Source organism: Moschus berezovskii, chromosome 27 (assembly GCF_049115385.1).
Source record: "Moschus berezovskii isolate FMDL1 chromosome 27, NW_MosBer_1.0, whole genome shotgun sequence".
NCBI classification, from domain to species: Eukaryota; Metazoa; Chordata; class Mammalia; order Artiodactyla; family Moschidae; genus Moschus; species Moschus berezovskii.
In genome coordinates, this window is record NC_142486.1 from 39979019 (window position 1) to 40002825 (window position 23807).

The 23807-nt window shown below is 51.2% G+C and overlaps 1 protein-coding gene and 1 long non-coding RNA gene across 3 annotated transcripts; both read right to left on the reverse strand.

Moving 5' to 3' along the window:
- Nucleotides 1-6538: 6538 nt before the first annotated feature.
- Nucleotides 6539-13125, reverse strand: FLYWCH2 (FLYWCH family member 2). Of its 2 annotated transcripts, XM_088832972.1 has the most exons (4): nt 12933-13125; nt 9703-9880; nt 8049-8477; nt 6539-6842 (listed from the first exon to the last, which is right to left on the reverse strand). In XM_088832972.1, exons 3-4 carry the CDS (start codon nt 8377-8379, stop codon nt 6739-6741), a joined length of 435 nt encoding a protein of 144 aa, XP_088689098.1. In that variant the 5' UTR covers nt 8380-8477; nt 9703-9880; nt 12933-13125; the 3' UTR covers nt 6539-6738. The 2 variants fall into 2 exon arrangements, with proteins under 2 accessions (XP_088689098.1, XP_055265257.1); XM_055409282.2 differs by lacking the exon at nt 9703-9880 and having other exon boundaries at nt 12933-13123.
- Nucleotides 13126-19753: 6628 nt separating this feature from the next.
- Nucleotides 19754-21516, reverse strand: LOC129545292 (uncharacterized). The gene is made up of 4 exons (XR_008683685.2): nt 21382-21516; nt 20949-21009; nt 20118-20263; nt 19754-19923 (listed from the first exon to the last, which is right to left on the reverse strand). It is a non-coding gene; the product is annotated as an uncharacterized LOC129545292 (long non-coding RNA).
- Between the last annotated feature and the right edge of the window lie 2291 nt (nt 21517-23807).

The following is a 23807-nucleotide window of genomic DNA, read 5'->3' on the forward strand; positions in this document are numbered from 1 at the left end:
GATAGGCATATTCTGGACATTTCACTTAAATGGAATCATACAATCTTTGGTCTTTAGTGTCTGGCTTCTTTCACTTAGCATAGTGTTTTCAAAGTCCATCCATGTTGCAGCATGCCAGCAGCACTTCATTCTTTTTATCATCAAATAATATTGCACTGTATAGATATACCCCATTTTGTTTATCCATTCATCTGTTGAATAACGTTGGGTTGTTTCCACTTTGGGGCTACTATGAATAGTGCTGCTGTGAACATTCATGTGCAAATTTGTGTGGACAGATGTTTTTTCAATTATTTTTCCACCTAGGAGTTGACTTGCTGGGTCAATGTTTAACCATTTGAGGAATTGCTAAATTGTTTTCCACAGGGTCTGCTCCATTTTACATTCCCACCAGCAATGTGGGAGGATTCCAATTTCTGCAGGTCCTGGTCAACCCTTGTTATTATCTGTCTTTCTGATTAGCATGGCATTTCATTGTGAAGTGAAGTGGCACTTCATTGTGGTTTTGATTTGCATTTCCCTGATGGCTGATGATGTTGATCCTCTTCTCAGGTACTTCTTTGCGATTTGCATATTTTCTTTGGAGAAATGTCTCTTTAGAGCCTTTACCCATTTCAAAGTTGAGTTGTCATTTTATTATTACACCTAAAAATTATTTATATATCCTAAATATGCGTCCATTGTCAGATATATGATTTGCAAAAAGTTTTCCCCATTCTGTGGATTGTCTTTTCATTTTATTGCTCCTAGTTAAGACAGGGTCCTCTGAAGCACCGAAGTTAATTTTGATGATGTCCAGTTTATCTCTTTTTTTTTTTTGCTTGTGCTTTTGATGTCACATCTAAGAAATCATTGCCTAGTCCAAGTTCACAAAGATTCACCCCTACATATTCTAAACGTTTGGTAGTTTACTTCTTACAGTTGAGACTTAAACCCATTTTGAGTTATCTTTTGTGTCTGGGCAAAGTACGGGGCTTCCCAGGTGGCACAGTGGTGAAGAATCCGCCTGCCAATGCAGGAGACTTGGGTTTGATCCCAGGGTCGGGAAGATTCCCTGGAGAAGGAAATGGCAACCCACTCCAATATTCTTGCCTGGAAAATTCCATGGACAGAGGAGCCTGGCAGACTACAGTCCATGGGATTGCAAAGAGTTGCACATGACTTAATGACTAACTATGCACAGGCAAAGTAGGACTGTGATTTCATTTTTTCTTTTTTTTTGCATATGAACATCCTAGTTGTACCATTTGTTGAAAAGACTGTTCTTTTCTCCCTGTAATTCTTTTGGCTCTGCTGTTGGAAAACAATTAACTGTAAATATGAGAATTTATTTCTGGACTCTCAATTCTATTCATGGTCTGTGTCTGTCTGGTGCCAGCACCAACCTGACGCAATTCCTGTTGCTTTGTGGTAAGTTTTGAAATCAGAGAGTGAATTCTCCAACTTCATTCTTTCCCAGGATGGCTTTCGACCCGTTAAGTTTACAGTTGTCATCTTTCTTGTCAGTCTTTTCTAAAATAGCTCTCTATTTTAAACTTTACATCATTGCAAACACACTCCATGGCAATTATTTTCAAGTATTCTTGCTTTTTCCACCTACCTGTATATTATAACGCTCCCCAATATTATAAGCCTATTTACATATGATTGGCTACTAATTTAGTTATTTTCCTATTGGACACTCATTTCTAAATTTTGCTCTTGCTGCTGTGACTGCTTCATTCCTAGTTTTCGGGGTACCTGGGTGAAAAGTATATGGGAATGATTGTACACTTCTTGCAATTTTTCTGCATGAAATTATGTCAAAATAAAACGTCAGACAAAAAGAAAATCTATCCCTTTGGCATTTAGTGAGGGGAAAGCATCTTTTTCTGAACTGATCCAGCCCCTGCCCAGCTATCCGATGCTCGTCCATGAGTCCGGCCATCGTCCGTCAGTCCAGCCCCCACTCACAGGGCACAGTCACTGCCCACTTATTCTCTGACCACTCTGTGCGTGGGGGGGGGGGGACCGGGATTGCTCCGGTGCGGGGAGCTGCGGGGCCTGGGAGTGCTCTCCTGGACACTTGGTGGGTAGCGATCCGAGTGGTCCAGCATCCTCCGAGCTGAGGCCGGCCCTGCCTCTCACCCGCCCCAGGTGCAACGACGCCCCCTCTCCCCTCCCGCACCGCGCCTGCGCCCTCTGCTCGCCTCGCCCCTTCCCAGTCCTCCATTCGCCCCACCCGGCTCCGCCTTCGTCCGGCCGGAGCCCCCAGACTTCTGGCCTCGCGTTCTCACGTGGACAGAAGGAAGACAGTGCTCCTCTAGAAAATGCAACTCCCCTGCACACCTCCCCTCCGCCTCCCTCCTCCGCGCCTCGCCGCGTCCCCGCGCTCCGGGCAGGTGCGGGTCCAGGTCGCGGGGGGCCCGCCTGCCCACATTCTCCGCACCCTCGGTCGAATCCCCTCCTTCCTGCGTTCTCTTGCCCCCTTTCCCATCCGCGTTCTCCGTCCTGCGCCTCCCTCTCGGGCCTAAGCTCCGCCGGACCTCCGGCTCGGTTCTCGGAGGCCCCGCATCTCCGCTCCTTGCCAGGGCTTCGCGTCCCTGCCTGTCCACCCGGAACGCCTCCCCGGCGGAAATCGACAAAACCCGCCGCCCCCGCGTACTTGAGCCGAAGTTACGGAGCAGGAGGGTGGGGGGGCAGAAGCCTTAGATCTTAATAAACAGTGGGTCACGTGGTGTCTTGGAAGCGGTACCTGCTGGGGGAAATCAGACACGGAGGAGGAGGGTCTGCGACTTGCGTCGGAGGGTCTGTCGGAGAAGGACTGGGAGCACGGATCTCGGATAGCCGGCCATCTGCCGGATCGCCACTGAGGAATCCTCCCTGACCCCAGCAGAAGTCACTTTGGAGCCGGTGCCTCGGCCGCAAAGGGCCTGGGTGGGCGTCCCGGGCCCGCTGGGCCAGATGGCCTCCGGGCGCGCCGCCTCCCGGTCTCGCGGAGCTGCAGCCAGGCGGGGCGGGGGAGGGGGCATTCCTGGACCGGCCTTCCAGGCTAGCGGTGGCAGCCCCCAGGAGAAAACACGCGGGGGATGTGCCGGCGGATGAAGTGGGGAGGGGGCCCGTTGTCAATATTTTCTTTTCAATGATGTTGCCGGGTGTTGGCGAGGATGCCTGAGCGCCGGGTGGAAATGTTGGGAGCGGTGTCCTCCCCCGGAGCCGCTATCTCACCCAAGACTTTTGAGAGGATCGTTACCGACCTGAACACAACCGGGATACGTCCAGCGGGACTGGCTGGATGAATGATCACCACCCCTGTGGTGGTACGTTGTGGTACGCTGTAAAATGGACGCTGGAAAGACCTTTGTAATATATTAAGAAAAAAATAGGGAATTCCCTGGCTGTCCAGTTGTTAGGACTCGGCGTCACTGCTGCTGCCCAGGTTTGACTCTCTGGAGGGAATTAAGATCCCGCAAGCCAGAGGAAATGTCCAAGGGAAAAAAAGAACTGTATGACCCCAATTTTCTGAATATAAAAATATTTATTACAAACCTATCTCTAGGTAATGGAATTATTGGAGATATTTGTAATATTTTTTCTTAATATTTTCTTATTTATTTCATGACCATGAATTACATTATTTTTAGCTTGAAAGAAAGACCAATGCAAGTTATTTTTAAAAAGAAAGTGTACCGTCCTATGTATTTTAAAAATTTTATTGCTTATTTATTTATGGCTGTGCTGGGTCTTTGTGAGTGTTTTTCTCTAGTTGCAGCCGGTGGGGGCTACTTTTCATTGCTTTGCTGGGGCTTCTCCTTTTGGTGGCCTCTCTTGTTGCATAGCACCACCTCTAGGGCCCTCCGCCTTCAGTACTTGCAGATCATGGGCGCAGCAGGTGTGGTTCCCGAGCTCTAGAGCACAGGCTCAGTAGTTGTGGCCCATGGGCTTAGTTGCTCTGAGGCATGTGGGATCTTCCTGGATCAGGGATCAAACCCGTGTCTCCTGCATTAGCAGGCAGATTCTTTACCACCGAGCTACCGGCTAGGCAGGCCAGTCCTCTCTCCCCCAAACCCAGTTCCCTGAAAGAGACCACCATCACTGAGCCCTTTTCACCTCCCTTCCAGCACCTCCCATCCCCCCTCCCTTTCCTCTACCCTGGGGCAAGGGGTAGGGAGTTGTGTCTGGGGTGGCCTCCTGACTGTTCTCTCAGCTCCCACTTTGGATGCCCCCACCCCACCTCACATCCGTTCTCCTCCAGGTGTCTGGCGAGTTTTGTAAAACCATGCTGACTAGGTTCCCCCTCTGGGAGAATCCTTCCCCACCTCCCTCTACCTTCCATGAATCCAGAACTACCTGTGACCTCTAGGCCCCCAGGCTCTGGGCCACTAGCCTCTGCCCATCCTGCCTGCCCCGTGGCCTTCCTGTCCTTCTCTCTCTGGGCCCAAGTCTCGCCTCTCCCAAGCATGTCATCCTTACCCTTCAGCTCCCTTCACGGGGCTTCCCAGGGCCCTGTCATATGTTGAGGAGCTCCTGGCCTTTTCCCTGGCAGCCCTTAGCCCCAGTTTTCATGGACTTGTCGCAGGAAGTTCTGTGCTTCCTGTCTAGCTCTGGGAGCCTGGGCTGTGATCTGTTGACCACTGGGTCCTGTGTATCTTGCTCTGGGAAGACATTAAGGTTCTCCAAAGGTGGGACTTCCTGGTGGGCCAGTGGTTAAGACTCTGCACATCCAATACAGCCAGCCTGGGTTCGATCCCTGGTCAGGGAACTAGATCCCACATGCCACAGCTAATGATCCCACATCTGGGGCACAGAAGATCCCGTGTGCCCCAACCAAGACCTGCTGCAGCCAAATAAATATGAATTAAAATGAATATAAGACAGAATGAAATATACAATATTGGTCTGGGTGTGTTAAAGAAAGAAGAAGCAGTCAAAGGGGAAGAAAGCAGCAGGAGGGAGAGGGCAGGTGAATCTAGGCGGTGCTCCCTTCACGCTTGTACAACTTCTGTGGGAGTTTGCAGTGTTTCAAAATTTAAAAAATAAGAAAACCTCAACACCTCCAGATACAGCATGTGGGCTCCCATCCTGGCTCGGCAGTGGCTTCCTGCCCCGAAGTCCTGACCACCTTCTAGGCAGGCGACTTTGGCCCCCAGAGGGAGGTACCTCTTTGCTGCTCCCCCACACAGCCTCCAGGGACCAGTGAGTCAACCAGGCCCTCACTGGGGCCCCGAGTGCCACTCCCAGCCTTGCCTGGCAGTTGCAGAAGGGGTCGATGGTGCCCCAGTGCAGTTCAAGGGAGTGGATGCCCGCTGGGACCCTGTCCAGGCCAGGACTGCCTGGAGGCCAGGCTGAGTGGCAGGGGTCGGCTCCTCTCCCCACTGTCTCTTCTCCAGGCCTGCTCCACCATCGAACAGTACCCCCCAGCCCCCTCAGAACCAGCCCACCACGGGGATGACTCAGACCTCAGGAAAGGAGAACCAGGGTGGGGGATGGGAATCTATTTAAATATAGAATCCAGACAAAAGAACTTTCCAAGTTATGGGTACAGAATGTAAATGTTACAGAAAACCACGCTGTAAAAATAACAGCAGAATGGAGAGTTGGGCAAGGAAGATGCCACGTAACTCACTTTTCCCAAGAGGGAGTCAACAGATAACAGATTAAATTTGGAAAATGTTGTTTGAAAACAAGTCCTCTAAACTCTGCCTTAAAAAAAAAAAATCCATTTCATTTTGCTCAAAGGCAGTTTCCAAATGACGAGGAACACGTGGGCTGAAGTGTCTTGAAGGTGTCAGTCGCTCAGTCAAGACTCTTTGCGACCCCATGGACTGTTGCCCACCAGGCTCCTCTGTCCATGGAATTCTCCAGGTAAGAACACTGGAGTGGGTTGCCATTTCCTTCTCCAGGCTGACACCTTTTCACAGGGAACCCCGACTCTGGTTGAAAGAGGGCAACAGCAGGGCAGTACCCCAGGGACCTGGAGGTGGGGTGCTCAGGCTCCCAAGAATCTACCTCAGCCCCCACACCACCCAGAGGGAACACAACGGGGCACCATACACTTCTGTTGGGGTGCCCCCTCAGACTGCAGGCCCACCTCCTCCTCAGCAGAACCTGGGGCTGCCATGAACATTAGGGCCCCTGTGCAGGGGGGCTGTCAGTCCTGTGTAGCTCCCTGGAGGAGGCAGCCTTTCTGAGGGTCCAGGAGGAAGAAGCAGGCTGAGGCCTCCTGGGGACTGGCTCTGGAGGGAGAGCCAGGGACAGGCAGGATCCACTTCCCAGGGGTTCTGGGCTGGAGACCAAAGGCAGCAGAAAGAGGTCTCGGAGTCTCCACCTCATCTCTGGGTCAGAGGCTGAGAGGCCCAGGGGTATGAGGCCCTGGGGAATGGAGGCCCTTGCAGAGCTCTCCGGGGTCTGAGAGATGGTCCGGGCCAGGAAGGGCTAGATAAGTGCTAGAGGGGAGGCCTGGGGTAGGGGTGGTGGGGAGAGGGGTGGTGGCGGTTGGAGATGGGGTCTCAAAGGATCCAGAATCATGGAATTTTAAAAACCTATCTATGATGGGACCTAGTGTACAGTTTCTTTTATTCTCTTAAAATTTTTTTTTTCTGCTACAAAAGTAAATTATGCTTGATCAGGGAGGAAAAAATTACAGTGCTGAAAGTGAAAACCAGTCAGGGGCTGGGCCCCCGGAGAAGCCCAGTGAAACGTGTAGAAGGCGCAGCCAAGTTCACTGACCCAGGCAGGACGCACCCTCGGTTGTCAGGGCTACGGGGCCGCCCTGGGCTCTATGGGGGCCGAGGTGGACTCCTCCCCGTCCACTGAGGGGCTGGGGGCAGGAGGCCCTGCCAAGCTTCCGTCTTCTTTTCCATCTGGAAGAGAAGGGGGTGGATCAGGCTGTTGTCAAAGGAACAGGGGGTGGAGGGGGGGTGGGGCAAACCTGGGGGTCCCGGCTGCCATGGGAGGGGTGCGGAGCTGTTGGCTGACTTAGAGAAGTAACTACTGACTCCAGACACGCTCGCAAAGGCCACTGGCCCAGGGACACAGAGGTTGTTTCCAGAAAACTTCGGGCCAATTCTGGGCTGAGCACCAGGAAGTCGCTGCTACCCCTGCTGCCCGGCCAGGGGACTGGGCAGGAGGCGGGAAGCGCTGTGGACAGGTCTGGAGGTAAGGGTGGAGGGGCAGGCTGAGGGATGCCCATGAGCGCCTGCCCAGGGGCGCCTGGGGGCCTGCGTGTAGCCCGTTCCACGCCCCATCTGCGTCCGAGGAAGGTGGATTTGTCCTAATTCTCACAAAGGCACCCTATGGGTTGAGGCATACGTGGCTCCAGAGCCCAGGCTGATCTGAGAAGTGAGCAGAGGTCTCAGCTGGTGTGGAGGGAGCCCCGGGGATGGCCTGTCCCACCCAGCCCAGCTGGAGAAACGGGCTCTGAGCCAGATGGCCCCCCATCCTTTGCAGCGACCGACGGATGGCCTCAGGGTGGTCACTTGGCTCCTCTGAGCCCTGCCTCCCCACAGGTCACCAGGAAGAACCCTCTCGCCTGCAGGAGAGGCAGGTGGACACGAGGAGGCACTTGGAATGGAACAGGCCAGCAGAAGGGCTCAAGGGTGAGCCGGGCCCCCTGCAGAGGGGCCTCGGGCTCCGGGTTCCCTGACTCCCTGAGGATGGCTCCGTCTAGCAGACGATGGAGCCTGAGGGGTCCCTTAGGTTCCCTGAGAACTCTAAGCTGGTGGCTGGGGATGCCCCCCTCTCGTGAAAAAGACACATGAATATGTAAATGCAGAAGAGCAGACATGGAGAGAAATAGGCCCAGGAACACAGACACACAAGGACCCACACAGTTACCCTCCTAGGCAAATGCACAAGTAAAAAGACAGAACCTTAGACACACACACATACATGCACGTGTGCATGGAGGCCTACAGGCACGCAGAGATTCACACCGAGACGTATTCAGACAGACACACAAATGTCCATGGCACAGACACCCTCTCCAGGCCAGCCATGCCTGGCAGGCCCCCTGACTTCGGCCCTCAGAAGGCCCTGCTCCTGTCCTGCGTACTGGGCCCGGGCCTCACCTGTGTCCAGCTTGCTGCGTTTCTGCTCAGGCTCCTGGGGGGCGGCCTCAATGGCCCGCTGAGCCTCAGGATGGATCTTCAGAAGGGCTTTGGCGAGGGTGGCAGGGCCAGGCACCCCCAGGGACATGATGCAGTGCACACCTTTGCGCTTGGCTGCTTCCACTTTGGCACTGTCCTTGGAGGCAGTCAGCAGTACCAGTTTGGAGAACTTCCTGGGCTTCTTGGGGGCTGCAGGGACGACATCTGTGCCTGGCTCAGGGGTCTCAGGGGAGGGTTCCTGGCCAGCCTTCACACTCTCGCCCTCCTGCTCGCTGGGCTCGGGCAGGGGCATTCTGGGACGGGCAGCCGGGCCCCCAGACCACGCTCAGTTCTCAGTAGGATTTCTCCTCCACCTCCCTGCAAGGAACCGGGCAGTCCAGGGGCTCTGTCCTAAGGGAGGAGGCAAAATCCCATCAGCAGAGATATCCCTGGCAGTCCAGTGGATAAGACCCTGAGCTTCTAATGCAGGGGGTGTAGGTTTGATCCCTGGTTGGGAAACTAAGGGATCCCATGGGAAAAAAAAAGTCCCATCAGTGGAGGGGGCCCTTGGACCAAGGTTCAGGAGGAACCTGGGCTGGAGGTCAGGGCAGGTGGGGCTGCCCTGTGCCCCCCATGCCCGCCCCCACCTTGGGGAAGGACCTGAATGGAGCTGGAGAACCTGGGCCAGCATGTCTGCCGTCTTGGCAGCCTCGGGACCATCACCTCCCCCAGCCAAACTTCACTCCCCATCTGTAATATGCGCCAGAAACAGAGTTCTCCAGGGGCTGCTGGGGTGACCAAGGTACTGACAGCAGTGAGTTACTGGAAATCCAGGCTCACAGGTGCTGAGCTCGGGGTGGAGAGCTTCCATGGGTTTTCCCTTTTAACCTTCATCCCACATTATGGAAGCTGATCATTCTTATCGACTCAGGTTACAGATGAGAACACGGAGGCACACGGCCATGGAGCAGAGCTGGGGGTCTGTTTGAGCTGGTCCAGGGCCCACCCCGCACTGCACCTGGGCTGCCTGGTCCAGGATAACAGGAGCCGGGCTTCCTGAGCAACAGGCGTCAGGGAGAAGCACTTGGGGGATGTGAGCTCAGGTCACTGACCCTCCCAGAAGGCCCTCTGCCCTTCACCCCGACACTCTGCGTCACCAGGAGTGGCGGCTGGGCCCCCAGGGCACTCTGCAGACCCCAGAGGGGAGCCTGGCCCTGGGAGGCGGGACTCTGGATTCACAAATAGATCCAGTTCCCATTCCAGGCCAGAGGCCCGGGCCACCCAGGGCTAGGGGATGCCAGGGCCCCAGGAGGGCAGCGACTTCTGTCTGAGCTGGTGCTGACGCTGCCCCCGCTGAGTGGGGAAAGGGCTGTGGAGGTGTCCAGAGGAGCTGTGGTCACTGAGGGCTCCCTGGCTGCTGGTCTGGAGAAGCAGAAAGGATGGCTGACAGGGGCAGGGCTGACCTGGAGACCCAGGCCCTGGGGCATCGGTGTGGGGGTGTCTATTAGGGGTGTCTGGATAATGGGCAGATGGTGAGGGTCCTTCTCATTTTAGCCCAGAAACAAGGCTGTCACCTTGGCATACGTCCCATGTACCCTGTCCAGGACCCAGGGGGCAGCGAAGCCCATACTCTTACCTGTCCCCCTGGACCTGCTTCTCCGACCTGGCTTTGAACTGTTTCTTTGAGTTTGCAGTCCATGGGGTTGCAAAGAGTTGGACACGACTGAGCAACTGAACAACAAACTCACATGGCTTGAAGGGTCCATGCCCTACACTTCAAAGTCTTCCAAGACCCCATCACCCATGACAGGAGCCTGAAGTGCAAGATCAATGTGTGATTGGGGTGCCTTGTCCCCCACAAGTTCCCCTGACAATTAGACATGAGAGCAGAGACCTCCCACTGTGATAGGAGGACACCTCCGGGGGGGGGGTGTCCTCAGGTCTATGCTTCATGGCAAGTCCCCTGACCACTGGCACCCCTAGGATTGATGTCTCATTATCTCTTCTGTCCCTGGTCCAGCTTCTGGATGAGCCAACCCCTGCTCCTCCCATGTGGTCCTTCCCAGCTCTGCCCACCCTGCCCCACAGGGTGGACAACATGGTGTATCAGGGGCCTGGGGGGACACAGGGTGCAGCAGAAAAGATGCTGGCAGTGCCTCCCTTGGCAGAGCCACTCTGGGCAGGAAAGGGTATGGCAGGAAGCCCCGCCCACAGGCCCCTGATTGGCCCTGGGGCACATCCCTGGCCTAGCCCAAACCTTTGTGGTCCAGGGATGAAATTCCAGGTGGTTGGACCTCTTCCTCGTACCATATCCAAAAAATTATCTCTAAATGACCACAGGCTTAAACATGGGAGTTAGTGGTAAAACTCTTAAAAAAAGAGTTGGATTAGGCAAAGAACTAAAAGTACAGACAACCAAAGAAGAAACACGTAATTTGGACATCATCAAAATTTAAAACTTTTGTGAGTCAGACTCACAATCAAGACAGTTAAAAGGCAACCCATAGGATAGGAGAACATTTTTTGCAGATTGTGTATCTGATAAAGGGCTTCCCTGGTGGTTCAGTGGTGAGGAATACACCTGCCAATGCAGGAGACCCGGGTTTGATCCCTGGGTCGGGAAGATCCCCTGGAGAAGAAAACAGCAACCCACTCCAGTATTCTTGCCTGGAATTTCCCATAGACAGAGGAGTTTGGCATATAGTCCATGGGACCGCAAAAGAGTCAGACACAACTTAGTGACTAAAACAACAACATATCTGATAAAGGACCTGCATCTGGAATTTATAAAGAACACTTACAACTCAGTAATAAAAAGAAAAATAACTCAATTTTAAAATGGGCAAAGAATCTGAAAAGGCCTTTCTCCATAGAAAATATACAAGTGGCCAGTAAGCACATGAGATGTTCAGCATCATTAGTCGTGAGGGAGACGTGGATCATGAGATACTATTTCACACTGTTAGGATGGATCTAATAAAACAAAGCAAAAAACAGACAATAACAAGTGATGGCGAGGTTGAGAACAAAATTGAACCTTGATACACTGCTGGTGGAGATGTATATAGGCACAGCCAGTTTGGAAAACAATCTGGCGATTTCACAAAAGGTTAAACATAAAATTACCATATATCCCAGCAATTCCACTCCTAGCTGTTTCTCCAAGAGAAATAGAAACTGATGTCCACATAAAAATGTGTACATAGAATGCTTGCAGCAGCATTATTTATAGACACCAAAAAGTGAAACAGCCCAATTATCCATCAACAGGTAAATGAATAAACAGAATGTGATGTGTCCACACAATGGAATATTATTTGATAATTTGACAAATTCATGCCACACATGAATAAGCCTTGGAAAGATTAGCTAAGTGAAAAAAAAGCCTATCATCAAAGATCGCAAATTATACATTCCATTTCTATAAAATGACCTGAAGTCTCTAGAAAATTTCTCTACAGTAGAAAAATCCATAGGGACAGAAGGTAAATTTGTGGTTTTCTAGAGTTAGGGGTGGGAGGGATGGGGGCCAGAAGAGTGAATACTAGTATGGGGGTTTCTGGGATGATGAAAAATTTCCAAAACTGATGGTGGTGAAGGCTGCAGAACTTGGTGAATTTACTAAAAGCCATTGAATTGCACATTGTGAGTGAATTCACAGTATGTAAACTATCTCAATAAAACTCATGTACTAAGAAAAGGGAAGTTTAGTCTATGACCAGTGGTTTCCCAACTTCACGATACCTAAGAATCTTCCAGAATTCTTGTTTAAAATGCCCAATCCTGGACTCCTCCAACCCCAGACTTCTTTCTCAGTGCCTCTGGAGAGGGCCCTGAGAATCTACTTTTTCTTTTTTTTAACCAGTACTCTATTTGATTCTGATACTTTGTGAAACATGGTTGATGCCCTGGGTCCTCAGCTTAGGAAGCTTCTAATCTCTCATTCATAGTTGAACTGTTCTTCAGCCACTCCATAATCACTGTCCCATGTGCTTCTTGGAGCGCTGTGATGGGGCTGCTGGTGAGGTGATGGGTTCACTTAGGCATCAGGTTCAGGTCCTTACAGGGAGATTTTCAAAGCAGCAACAAGATCCAAAATGGGTCAAGAATTGCTACTTGATAGTGTACAGGGAACGGGTTCCCCAAAGTGGGGATTTCCTGTAATGACATCTCTTTCCCCCTAATCACCATGGCTTAGAACCAGTCACCAAAGGTAGTTTGGAGAAGGAAATGGCAACCCACTCCAGTGTTCTTGCCTGGAGAATCCCAGGGACGGGGGAGCCTGGTGGGCTGCCGTCTATGGTGTCGCACAGAGTCGGACACGACTGAGGCGGCTTAGCAGCAGCAGCAGCAGTCTTACTTAGCTTTACTCCTTCTTACCCGCTGTATTCTGCCCTTAGACCTGTCTATGCTGCGCCCAAACTGCCCCCGCTCCCCACCTCTCTCCTCTCGCGTTAGGATCGCCCCTCCTGACCAAGCCCCCTGAGTGCCTCCCCTGTCCCAACATCTCAGACCACCAACCGCCAGCCCCGTGAGCATCGCTAGAGCCACAGGGATGGGACGGGACCGGGGCTGGGTGCAGGGCGGGGGCGCTACTGGGTGGGGCGGTCAAGGATAGAGAACCCAGAGTGGGGTTCCCTGATTTGGGGTGTGAGGGTTCAGTCCTGGGGTCGGGGTGGTTGGGGGCAACGAGCAACGAGGAGGAAGGAGCTTGAATCGTGGATGAAGGACAAGGAGACGGCCTGAGCGCCGGGAGGCAGAGGTGGGGAGCACCCCGATCCCCCAGCATCAGTAGCCCTTGTGGACCCCCAGGAGAGCCCGGCAGGGACCTGAGACCCTCCCCGATCCGCTGGGGCCCGTCCTCACCGGGCACCGGCCGGGCGGCGACGGCAGAGGGACCCTCTCTCTCCGGAGGCCGAGCAGCGGCAGGACCCTCGGCCTCGGTGTCTGGGGGCCCCCGCCTAGGTTCGGGCAGTCACCTCAGGCTGGGGTCAAGGAACGAGCATGCGCTGCAGCGCTTGTAAGGGGCCCGTTCCTTGGGCCAAAGTGGTTTCTCCGGGTCTTCCCAGCGCGGGGCTGAGCTGGCGGACTGACCAATCGGCGCGTGGGGGCGGGGCCATGCGGGTACTGGGCGGGGCTGAGAGTTCCGGGGCCTGCCAAGCTACGAACCTTGGGCGGGGCTCTCCCAGGATTGGAGGGTGGGTTTAACTGGGATCATCCGACCTCCCCCAGTGTTTGACCGGCTCGACGCGGAGGAAGCCTGAGCATTTGTTTAGGGGCCTCGATAGTCCTCGTCGTTCTTCTGAGCGAACAGAGAGAACTTCCTTTATGCTCATCAAAGCCACTGATTCCTCTCTGCCCCCAGCATCCCTGAGGGCACAGCATCTTTGGCATTGATCCTTCTTGGACCCTCGGTCCCACCCTCGCCATTGGTCTCTTCCTCGCTAGTGGTACCCCCAAACGCCCACAGGTCCAGTATTCATCTATCGGTCCGTCTATCGCCCATTGGTCCAGCCCCTACTCACAGCGCACAGTCACTGCCCACTTATTCTCTGACCATCCTGTGTGGTGGGGACCAGGATTGCTCTGGTGCGGGGAGCTGCGGGGCCTGGGAGTGCTCTCCTGGACACTTGGCGGGTGGCGATCCGAGTGGTCCAGCATCCTCCGAGCTGAGGCCGGCCCTGCCTCTCATCCGCCCCAGGTGCAACGACGCCCCCGCTCCCCTCCCGCACCGCTCCTGCGCCCTCTGCTCGCCTCTCCCCTTCCCAGTCCTCCACTCGCCCGGCTGGAGCCCCCAGTCTTCTGGCTGCGTGTCCTCACGTGGACAGAATGAAGACACTGCTCCTCTAGAAAATGCCACTCCCCTGACACCCCTCCTCTCCGCCTCCCTCCTCTTCCTCTAAGGCTGCTCCTGGGCACCCTGGGCAGGGCAGGTCCAGGTCCCTTGGGGCCCGCCTGCCCGGGATGTCAGGCATTTCCCACGATCTCTGCATCTTCTCCATCCTGTGTCCTTCAGCTCACCACATTCTCCTGTATCCTCCTCAAGTCCAAACATCAGCAGAACCTGTGTCTGCCTCCCAAAGGCTCCCAGCTCCCTCCTCCCCCCCACTTCCCTACCTGCAGATTCCTCATCCCCAGGTTCAGGTTCAGCAGTCAGACTTCCAACACCCTCCAGTCCTTTCTCCAGGGATCACGTCATTTCCTGGTTATTTTCTAGGTTCATTCAAAGGCCTTTTCCATTATCTATTAATAATCCACTGACTACTGGTTGTTTCTAATTTTATTACATTATAAATATCTTTATATCCAAATTTGATTATCTCTGATTATCCCCTTTCATAAAATTTCAAAATGAAAGAGTCAAAGAAGGCAAATATCTTTAAGGGCTTTTAGAACTTATTGCCTGGAAAAGGAAATGGCAACCCACTCCAGTGTTCTTGCCTGGAGAATCCCAGGGATGGGGTAGACTGGTGGGCTGCCATCTATGGGGTCGCACTGAGTTGGAACACGACTGAAGTGACTTAGCAGCAGCAGCAGCAGCAGAACTTATTGCCAGATTGTCCCTAAGGAAATGCACAAGCTTGGAGTCAGATGCCTGGATTCAAATCCCAGCTCTGGCGTTAGCTAGCTGTGTGACAAGCAATTGCTTCTCCTGTCTGTGTCTCAGTTTTCTCATCTAGTAAATGGGTATAATAATATCCCCCACCTCAGGGAGTCATTGTGAGAATTCACAGAGTAGCATTCTGTGGGCCATGGGTTCCAACATTTACATTTCTTAGTCCTGTGGTTCTCAGAAATTTTGGTCTCAGAAACCCTTTAAACAGTGATTACACTCTTTAAATTACTGAGCAGCTCAAAGAGCTTTTGTTTTTATAGGTTTCGTCTATCAATATTTCCAATATCAAAGTTAATCTGAAAATATAAAATAGCAATGATAAATTCACTATTTCTTCAAATCAAAAACGAGTGAGAAGAATGGCAGTGTGATACATTTTTTAAAAATCTATTTGGGGACTTCCCTGGCAGTCCAGTGGTTAAGACTCAGGACTCCCACTGCAGGGGGCACTGCAGGGGGCATCGGTTCTACCCCTGGTTGGGGAAATAAGATCCTACATGATTTGTGGCATGGCCCAAAAAACAATCTGTTTAATATCACATTTGAGAAAAGACAGCTGGCTTCTCATATCTGTGTCTGCCTTCACTCTATAAGAATACATTGATTTGATTGAAGTGCATGAAGAAAATTTAGCCTCAGATTTTTTAAAAAATTGGAAAAGAAAGTAGTCTTTTTAGAGACTTTTCAGATAATTATGGTCATTCTTCTTCGATACTACACCGACACTCAGAATGTGGTGGTTTTTTGAAGGTTAGCTGCAGCATGGAATCTCAGGAGATATCAGTGTGCTTTTTGTATTCTATTACATGAAAACCCACTGATCCATCTTGCACTTTGAAAGAATCTTTTATTCACATGTGATTTTGTAAATCACGTGTTGGTCTTTCCAAACATATTTGTTCACTGACTAGATTTTGGGACCGTTGACACATCTTATTATACAATATGAAAAAAAAATGTATGACATTCATGAATATTGCAATTCTCCGGCAATATTGGGAAATTGTGAAGCTAAAGGTGGCAGATACAATCTCCAAAATTGCACTTTTTGCCAAAAACCTTCGAATTTTATTATTGGCAACAAATTCTGTCAGTTTGGTGTCGCTGCCTTGATTCACACTAAGAACCATCATTGCTTTCGCATCATTGGTGCAAACTCATCACAATGAAAAAGGCCACAATTGCCTCAGTATTATTAATACTATGAAATATTCATGGGCCTCCTGAAAGGGCTTTGGGAACCCCTAGGGGCCACAAGAATACACTTTGAGACCTGCTGCGCTATTCATTTTTCTATGAACTTGTTCATCTTTTCCGTACTGATTTGAGAAACCTTACTGAATTTAGTTAACCCTAGCATTCCATATTTAATGGAAACATTATCATTTGCATCTGGTAGGGGAGATGGTTGAGAAAATTGGTGTATGCATCTCCACATCTGAATATTTATTTATTTTCCCACTTGTGAGATCTTGGTCCCCAACCAGGAATCAAACCAGGCCCTCGACAGTGTAAGCAGTGCAACTACTGTACCACCAGGGAATTCCATATTCAGCTGAATCTCGTGGTCTTTTCCAGTTTGAGTTTCTTGTTTCTTAAAAATCATCCTGGCCTTCCCTGGTGGTATAGTGGCTAGGAACCACCTGCCAATGCAGGGGACGTGCGTTTGATCCCTGGTCCAGGGAGATTCCACATGCCCTGTGCAACTAAAGCCCGTTTACCACAACTACTGAAGCCTGAGCACCCCAGCGCCTACATGCTGCAGCTACTGAAGCCCACGTGCCTAGAACCTGTGCTCCACAACAAGAGAAGCTACCACAATGCGAAGCCCTCGCACTGCAACGAAAAGTGGACCCCTCTCCTCATGACTAGAGGAAGCCCAGCCGCAACAGTGAAGACCCAGCACAACCAAAAATAGATCAATGAATAAAATTTTTAAAAATAAATAAAGTCAGCCTAAGCAAGTTCTTCCCATATTAGTATTAGCGTGTCAGTGGTACTGAACAAAGTATCACAAATGTAGCGGCTGAAACAACAGAAACTTCTCATCTGATAGTTCTGGAAGCCAGAAATTTGAGGTCAAGGTGTGGACAGGGTGGGTTCCTTCTGAGGGCTGAGTTGTTGTTCAGTCGCTCAGTTGTGTCCGACTCTTCGCGACCCCAAGGACTGTAGCACGCCAGACTCCCCTGTCCTTCACTGTCTTCCGGAGTTTGCTCAAACACGAGTCCTTTGAGTAGGTGATGCCATCGACCATCTCAGGGCTGGGAGGGAGAGTCTGTTCCAGGCCTCCCTCCTTGGCTTCTAGATGCGTCACTCCGATCTCTGCAGTCACCTTCGCAGAGTGTCCTCCTGTGTGCATTTCTGTGTCCATATCTCCCCTCTTCGTAAGGACACCTGTCATTTGAATTGGGTCCACCCTGGCAACTTCATCTTAACACGATCATCTTAAGGACTTAATGGCAAAGTCCTTATTTCTAAACGAGGTCACATTCACAAGCACTGGGGATTAGGACTTGAACTTCTTCATGTGGGGAGTGGGGACAAAATTCAGTTCATAGCATTTGCTTTGACTTGTTTCTAATGGCTTGATAATTTCTCCCTTTCTGCTTGATTCTCTCATGTTTTGGAATTTATTTATTTTTAAAACATATTGCCAAATTGTTTCAAAACACTGATAATGCTTAGGGACCTGTCTATAATTTTAATCGATTGAAAATTGAATTTCTCATTGCCCCTATCAAATAGTTTTTTTTCAGTATGTGGGATCTTAATTCCCTAACCAGAGATCAAGTCCATGCTCCCTGCAGTGGAAGCTGGGAATCTTAACCACTGGACCACCAGGGAAGTCCCCTGGGATTTATTTATTCAACAAATAAGTATCTAATAGTAACTAATGTATATTTCCAAAGGGAAAATTTTATTCTGTGTCAACTGTACTTCAAGGACATTGCTTTTGTAAAACGTGAGTGTAGTGAAAGGAAGAAGGAAAGAAGGGAGGGAGGAAAGAAAGAGAGAGAGAAAGGAGACGGAAGAGGGGCCTGCAATTAGCATTGAGCTTTATGCCAGAGGAAATATATGGAGTGAAAGATAGCCAGCCATCTGCCGGGTAGTCAGTGAGAGATCCTTCCTGGCCGAACCACCACCCTCCCCCCAACCCCTGCAGCAGACAAGTTAGAGCTGGTGCCCAGGCCTCAAAGGACCTGGATGGGCCTCCGAGGTCGGCTGGCTCAGACGGCACCCCCACACGCCCCTTTCTTGCCACAGGAGCATCAGCCGCAGAGTGTCCACGGGTGGGAAACGTGGGTCTGCTCTCCATGTTGACCTGGGACAAGCACAGAGGTGTGTGCACAGAAGGGCTCTTTGGTTTCTCTGGTCTCTGTTCCCCACACCCTGTTACTGAATAACTAGAAGACTTCCTGTTTATCCTCTGACAGTTGTTTCGTGGCCAGTTTCACTCTTTGGCCTATCCTGAGGCGACCCTGATTTAGCCTCTGGCTTTTTAAATTATTTATAACAGTGAAACCAGTATGACAGGACTCAGGTGTCCAGCCACGGATATGTGGATTAATAAATGCCAGCTGTCCCTCAGTGCAGCTTCACTCAGCCATGTGCTGTGTCCGTGCTCAGTCACTTCATCCTGTCCGACTCTTTGTGACCCCATGGACTTGTAGCCTGAGGGCTCCTCTGTCCATGGAATTCTCCAGGCAACAATACTGGAGTGGGTTGCCATTGCCCTCTCCAGAGGCTCTTCCTGACCCAGGGATGGAACCCGGGTCTTCTGCATTTCGCGCAGATTCTTTACTGTCTGAGCCACCATAATAAGGAACCAAATACAGAAACCTGAACACCGTGGAGGAAGCTGGGAGACCTCACTGCTGGGTGAAAGAAGCCAGACAGTAGATGACAAATACTGCGAGTTCCATTTATGTGAAATGCAGAGAAAGGCAAATCTATAGAGACAGAAAGTAGACTAGTAATGGCTGGGGGCTGAGAGATCTGGGGGGAAATGAGGAGTGACTGCTGAAAGGGGACTGGGTTTCTTTGGGGGTTATGACAACATTCTGTAATTAGATAATGGTGATGGTTGTAAATATACTGTTAATAAAAGCCATAAAGCTGTACACTCTAAAATGGTGAATATTGGGAATTCCCTGTTGGTCTAGTGGTTAGGATTCAGGGCTTTCACAGCCCTGCAGGGGTGTGGTGGCAGGAGGGGAATTCCATCCCTGGTGGGGGAACTGAGATCCTGCAAGCTGTGTGGCCAAAAATTTTTTTAATTGTTTAAATAAAAAATGGTGAATATTATGGCATGTGAATTAAATCTCAGTTTAAAAAAAAAAAAAACAGAGAATTCCCTGTGGCGTGTAGGAGTTCATGATTCCACTGCAGGGGCCACAGGTTTGACTGACCTCTGTTGGAACTAGGATCCCACATGCTGCCACACGGCATGGCCAATAAAAAGAAAAAGAAAAAATTATAAATGTGGGAGTTTGGGATTAGCAGATGCAAATTATTACATATAAGTTGGATAAACAACAAGGTCCTGCTGTACAGCACAGGGAACTATATTCAATATCTTGTAATAAACCATAACAGGAAAGAATATGAAAAATAGTATGCATATATGTGTATAACTGAATACTTTGCCACCAAACTGATTTTGTACAACAGCAGAAATTAACACAGCATTGCAAATCAACTCTATGTCAGTAAAATAAATCAAAGCATAGTTGTCATAAAAATCTCAGTTGTTCTCCACAGGAAATTGGAAAACTGGCAGGTGTGATAAATCCCACACATCTTGTGTGAGAAGTGTTGGTGTGTGACTGTGAGTGCAGGAGAGGAAAAGCTGGGAGCTTTTCCCTCGTCAGGGCCTCAGAGCACAGAGGCCCCAAAGGGCCCCCCATGGGCTGAGAGGCGGCCTGGGCCAGGCAGCCCTTGGAGAAGGGCCAGGAGCCTGGTTGGGGTGGGTACGGTTCAGGGCCGCTTGGGTTAGAGCTGGACCTCAAAGGACCCTGAATCCTGGGATTCAGAGAGCAGTTCTGTAACAGACTCAGGCACATTCAATAAGTGTGTGTTCAACAAATTTATTTTTTTGCCCACAAGTTGATTTTGCTCAAACCCCAAAGATAAAATGTTGCTTCAAACAATTCCTGACCCCAGGAAGGTGGACTCTCCAGTCTGCAGGGAGCTGGGAGAGTATTCCTTTCAATGCATTTTAGGGTTCTTGTTCATTTTTACCTGCAAGAGAACCAGGTGGGGTCAGGCAGGGCCCATAACTGACCATGGGAGGAGGACAAAGGTGGCCAGTTGGGTGGGGTCACTAAGCCTCCAGGCCAACGGAGGGAGTCCCACCACCTTCTCCCCACTGCACCTGTGCCTCCCCCAAACCACGCCCAGGCCTCCCTCTTACTCACACACTCCCTGATCCCTACCTGTGGTCAACTTAGGGCCTCTCAGGGCGTTGTCTTTCAGTGGTCCTCATCCAGGCGTAAAGGGCCATCCCAGCAACTACTACTAGTGCAGCGGGCCACACCGCAGACCCTATGGCCTTTACACTCATAGACACAGGAGCCTTTGCCTATAAGGGGGGAATGAGGTCAGGTGACCTGAGTGACACCAGGGTGACCCCACAGGATAGAGACAGTGAGGGGACTGTGGGACTCGGGGTCCCAGACTGACGGGAGATGTAGGAACCAGAGAAAAGACAGGGACACTCAACAAGATGGCCCCATCCCTGCCCTCCCACCCCCGGCTGAGCAGGAAGAATAAACTCTAAGGCAGATGCTGGCCTTGCCCCTCCGTCTGCAGTAACAATCCAGTAATTTCAGGGCAGCAACTTGGCCCTCATGGAGATGGCACCCTCTGCCTCCTGGACTGGTGGGAGGAAGAAAGGGCCCACGGGGTGGGGTGGGGGGTACCTGGGACAGGACTGCCTGGGGGAAGCCCTTCCGGGTGATCCAGGTATGGGCTCTAGGGTCTGGGGTGAGGGGGCCACTCTGGCTTCTGAAGCATGGCTCCAGCCAGACCCAGGCCCCCAGCACGGGTAGAGGCCGCGGGGTCCCTCATTTCCCCTGAACCTCCTGGTCTGTAGCTGGGGATGTGCTGGGGTCTCAGTCCAAGGGAAGCAGTCCCCCCACCCCCACCCCCAGGTCCCTGGAGATATCATCTGTTCTGGAAACAACCAGGGTCCTGCTCTTGTGCCGGCAGCTGTTGGCTGGGCCTGGTCAGGTCCGGCTGGTTTCGAGGGGGAACTTGTCTCTTACCAAGTGGAAGAGGAACGCGCTTTTCACTACTGTCATCTTCTCAAGGTATCAGAGTTCACGCCTGTGGGGAACACCTGTAGTCATCTTCTTTCCCACACACTCCGACTCCCCCACGGTCCCCGGGGTCCCCTCCCAGCAGAGACTGAGGCCTGGCCCCAACCCTTCTGGAGGGGTCGCCCAGACAAGGGACAAGTGCCACCTGCCTGGAGCTGACCTTGGCGGGGCTGGGGGTCCCCTGGAAGGTGACAGTAGGGTGCAGGCTGTGCCACCTCAGGGACTGCTGGGTATAGAGAAAGGAGCATCTAGGTCCCCTCTCTCCCCTCTCCCAACCACTTCCTGCCCAACTACCCCCACCCCCAGCCTGTTCAAAAGTGCCCCCACATGTTGGTGGAGCAGAAATCCCACTCTGGTCCCCAGTCTGGCACCTGCTCACCTTTTGAAGGAAGCCGAGCTCTCTCCTCTCCGACTCTCAGCTCTAACTGGGCCAGATGAGCAAACGGACGTGAGAGCGCTATTTCCTTTCTCCTCCCTCCTGGGCACCGAAACTCACCACCAGGGCTTCTTAGAAAAGCAGCAGCTTCCCAGAAAGCATGCTTCCGAGATCACGCGTCCGACTCTTTGCGACCCCTAGGGGCCGTAGCCCGCCAGGCTCCTCTGTCCATGGGATTCTCCAGGCAAGAATACTGGAGTGGGTTGCCATGGCCCGCTCCAGAGGATTTTCTTAACCCAGAGATCAAATTTCCATCTCTTACATCTCCTGTATTGGCAGGTGGGTTCTTTACCACTACTGCCACTGGGAAGCAATGGTTTGTTCCATTGTTCTCTTTCGCCTGCTCTGCAACAAAAAGCTTTTAAAGGTACCAGCTGTGAGACAACTTAGGGCTCCATGGGTGCAGATGAGGCGCAGAGGGAGCACCCAGCACCTGGGCGGGCTTCCCACGTAGCTGGTAAAGGAGGCATGGAGAGGCGGTAGGCCACAGGTTGCAGAAAATGGAGCCAAAGACCCTGTAACTTGGAGCCCTTTGGAGAGGAGGCTGAGCTCCTGCATAAACACAGCTGCAAGTCCAGCCGCTCAGTCCAGTCCCTGCCCACTCAGCAGCCTCCAGCTCATACTGATCAGAAGCCCTGTTGCCAATAGCTTTGGCAGCAGATGTTTACTCTGGGAGGCCCCAGCCGGGAGCCTTCAGTCCTGGGAGACTTCCTGGAGGAGGTGACACTCGGGCTTGAGAGGGCAGTGACTTGGTGAGGGCTGTGTCCTGGGGAGGACTAGCTAGCAGGAGGAAGCCTGAGGCTTCCTGGGGACAGGTCTGGCAGGGGGAGGCCCGGAGTCACTGACACATACAAAACACCACTCATCTTACCATGCACCACCAACCCTGTATCACCTACTTCCCTATGTTGGCAGAGAATACAGCCTGCCTGATGCCTACGCCTTGATAACCAGGAGAACAGAGCTGCTCTTTTAATGCAAGGTTTTATCACCATTCAGTTCAGTTCAGTTCAGTCGCTCAGTCGTGTCCAACTCTTTGCGACCGCGTGAATCACAGCACGCCAGGCCTCCCTGTCCATCACCAACTCCCGGAGTTCACTCAAACTCATGTCCATCAAGTCAGTGATGCCATCCAGCCATCTCATTCTCTGTCGTCCCCTTCTCCTCCCGCCCCCAATCCCTCCCAGCATCAGAGTCCTTTCCAGTGAGTCAACTCGTCGCATGAGGTGGCCAAATTATTGGAGTTTCAGCTTTAGCATCAGTCCTTCCAATGAACACCCAGGACTGATCTCCTTTAGAATGGACTGGTTGGATCTCCTTGCAGTCCAAGGGACTCTCAAGAGTCTTCTCCAACACCACAGTTCAAAAGCATCATTTCTTCGGCGATCAGCTTTCTTCACAGTCCAACTCTCACATCCATACATGACCACGGGAAAAACCATAGCCTTGACTAGATGGACCTTTGTTGGCAAAGTAATGTCTCTGCTTTTTAATATGCTGTCTAGGTTGGGCATAACTTTCCTTCCAAGGAGCAAGCGTCTTTTAATTTCATGGCTGCAATCAGCATCCGCAGTGATTTTGGAGCCCAAAAAAATAAAGTCTGACACTGTTTCCACTGTTTCCCATCTATTTCCCATGAAGTGATGGGACCAGATGCCATGATCTTTGTTTTCTGAATGTTGAGCTTCAGGCCAACCTTTTCACTCTCCTCTTTCACTTTCATCAAGAGGCTTTTGAGTTCCTCTTCACTTTCTGCCATAAGGGTGGTGTCATCTGCATATCTGAGGTTATTGAAATTTCTCCTGGCAATCTTGATTCCAGCTTGTGCTTCCTCCAGCCCAGCGTTCCTCATGATGTACTCTGCATATAAGTAAAATAAGCAGGGTGACAATATGCAGCCTTGACGACCATTACTTTAAGTAATATCCTATGGATGGGCATTTAGGTTTTTCCCATTTTTTTCGTATTATGAATTTGTGCCAATACTATGTGTGCACGGATGTCTCCTTCTGATCTTCAGATGGCACCGTGCTCTGTGACCTCTCCAGGAAGCGGCTCCCACCAATGCTTCGAGGGCTCTGCGGTGTGGGGTACCAGCTGAGGGAGTGCCACTTTATATTTTTGTAAAATACGCTTACATTTTTATAAAGAATGTTTGCATTTTTATAAAATGTTTATATTTTTATGAAATATGCTTATAATTTTAAGTGATAGGATTTTGATTGCTTGGTCTTTTATAAAATATAACATATTTATATAAAATATGTTATATTTTTATGAAATTATGTTTATAGTTTTATGAAATACATTTGTTTAAGTGATAGGATTTTGATTGGTTGGTCTTTTACTTTCAGTGTTTAGGGTTTTTT

Excerpts from the sequence above, each read along its gene's own strand:
- FLYWCH2 (XM_088832972.1), bottom strand. The coding sequence starts at position 8,379 with ATGCCCCTGCCCGAGCCCAGCGAGCAGGAGGGCGAGAGTGTGAAGGCT. Across the intron at positions 6,843-8,048 it reads ACGCAGCAAGCTGGACACAG|ATGGAAAAGAAGACGGAAGC; the intron begins GTGAGGCCCGGG and ends CTTCTCTTCCAG.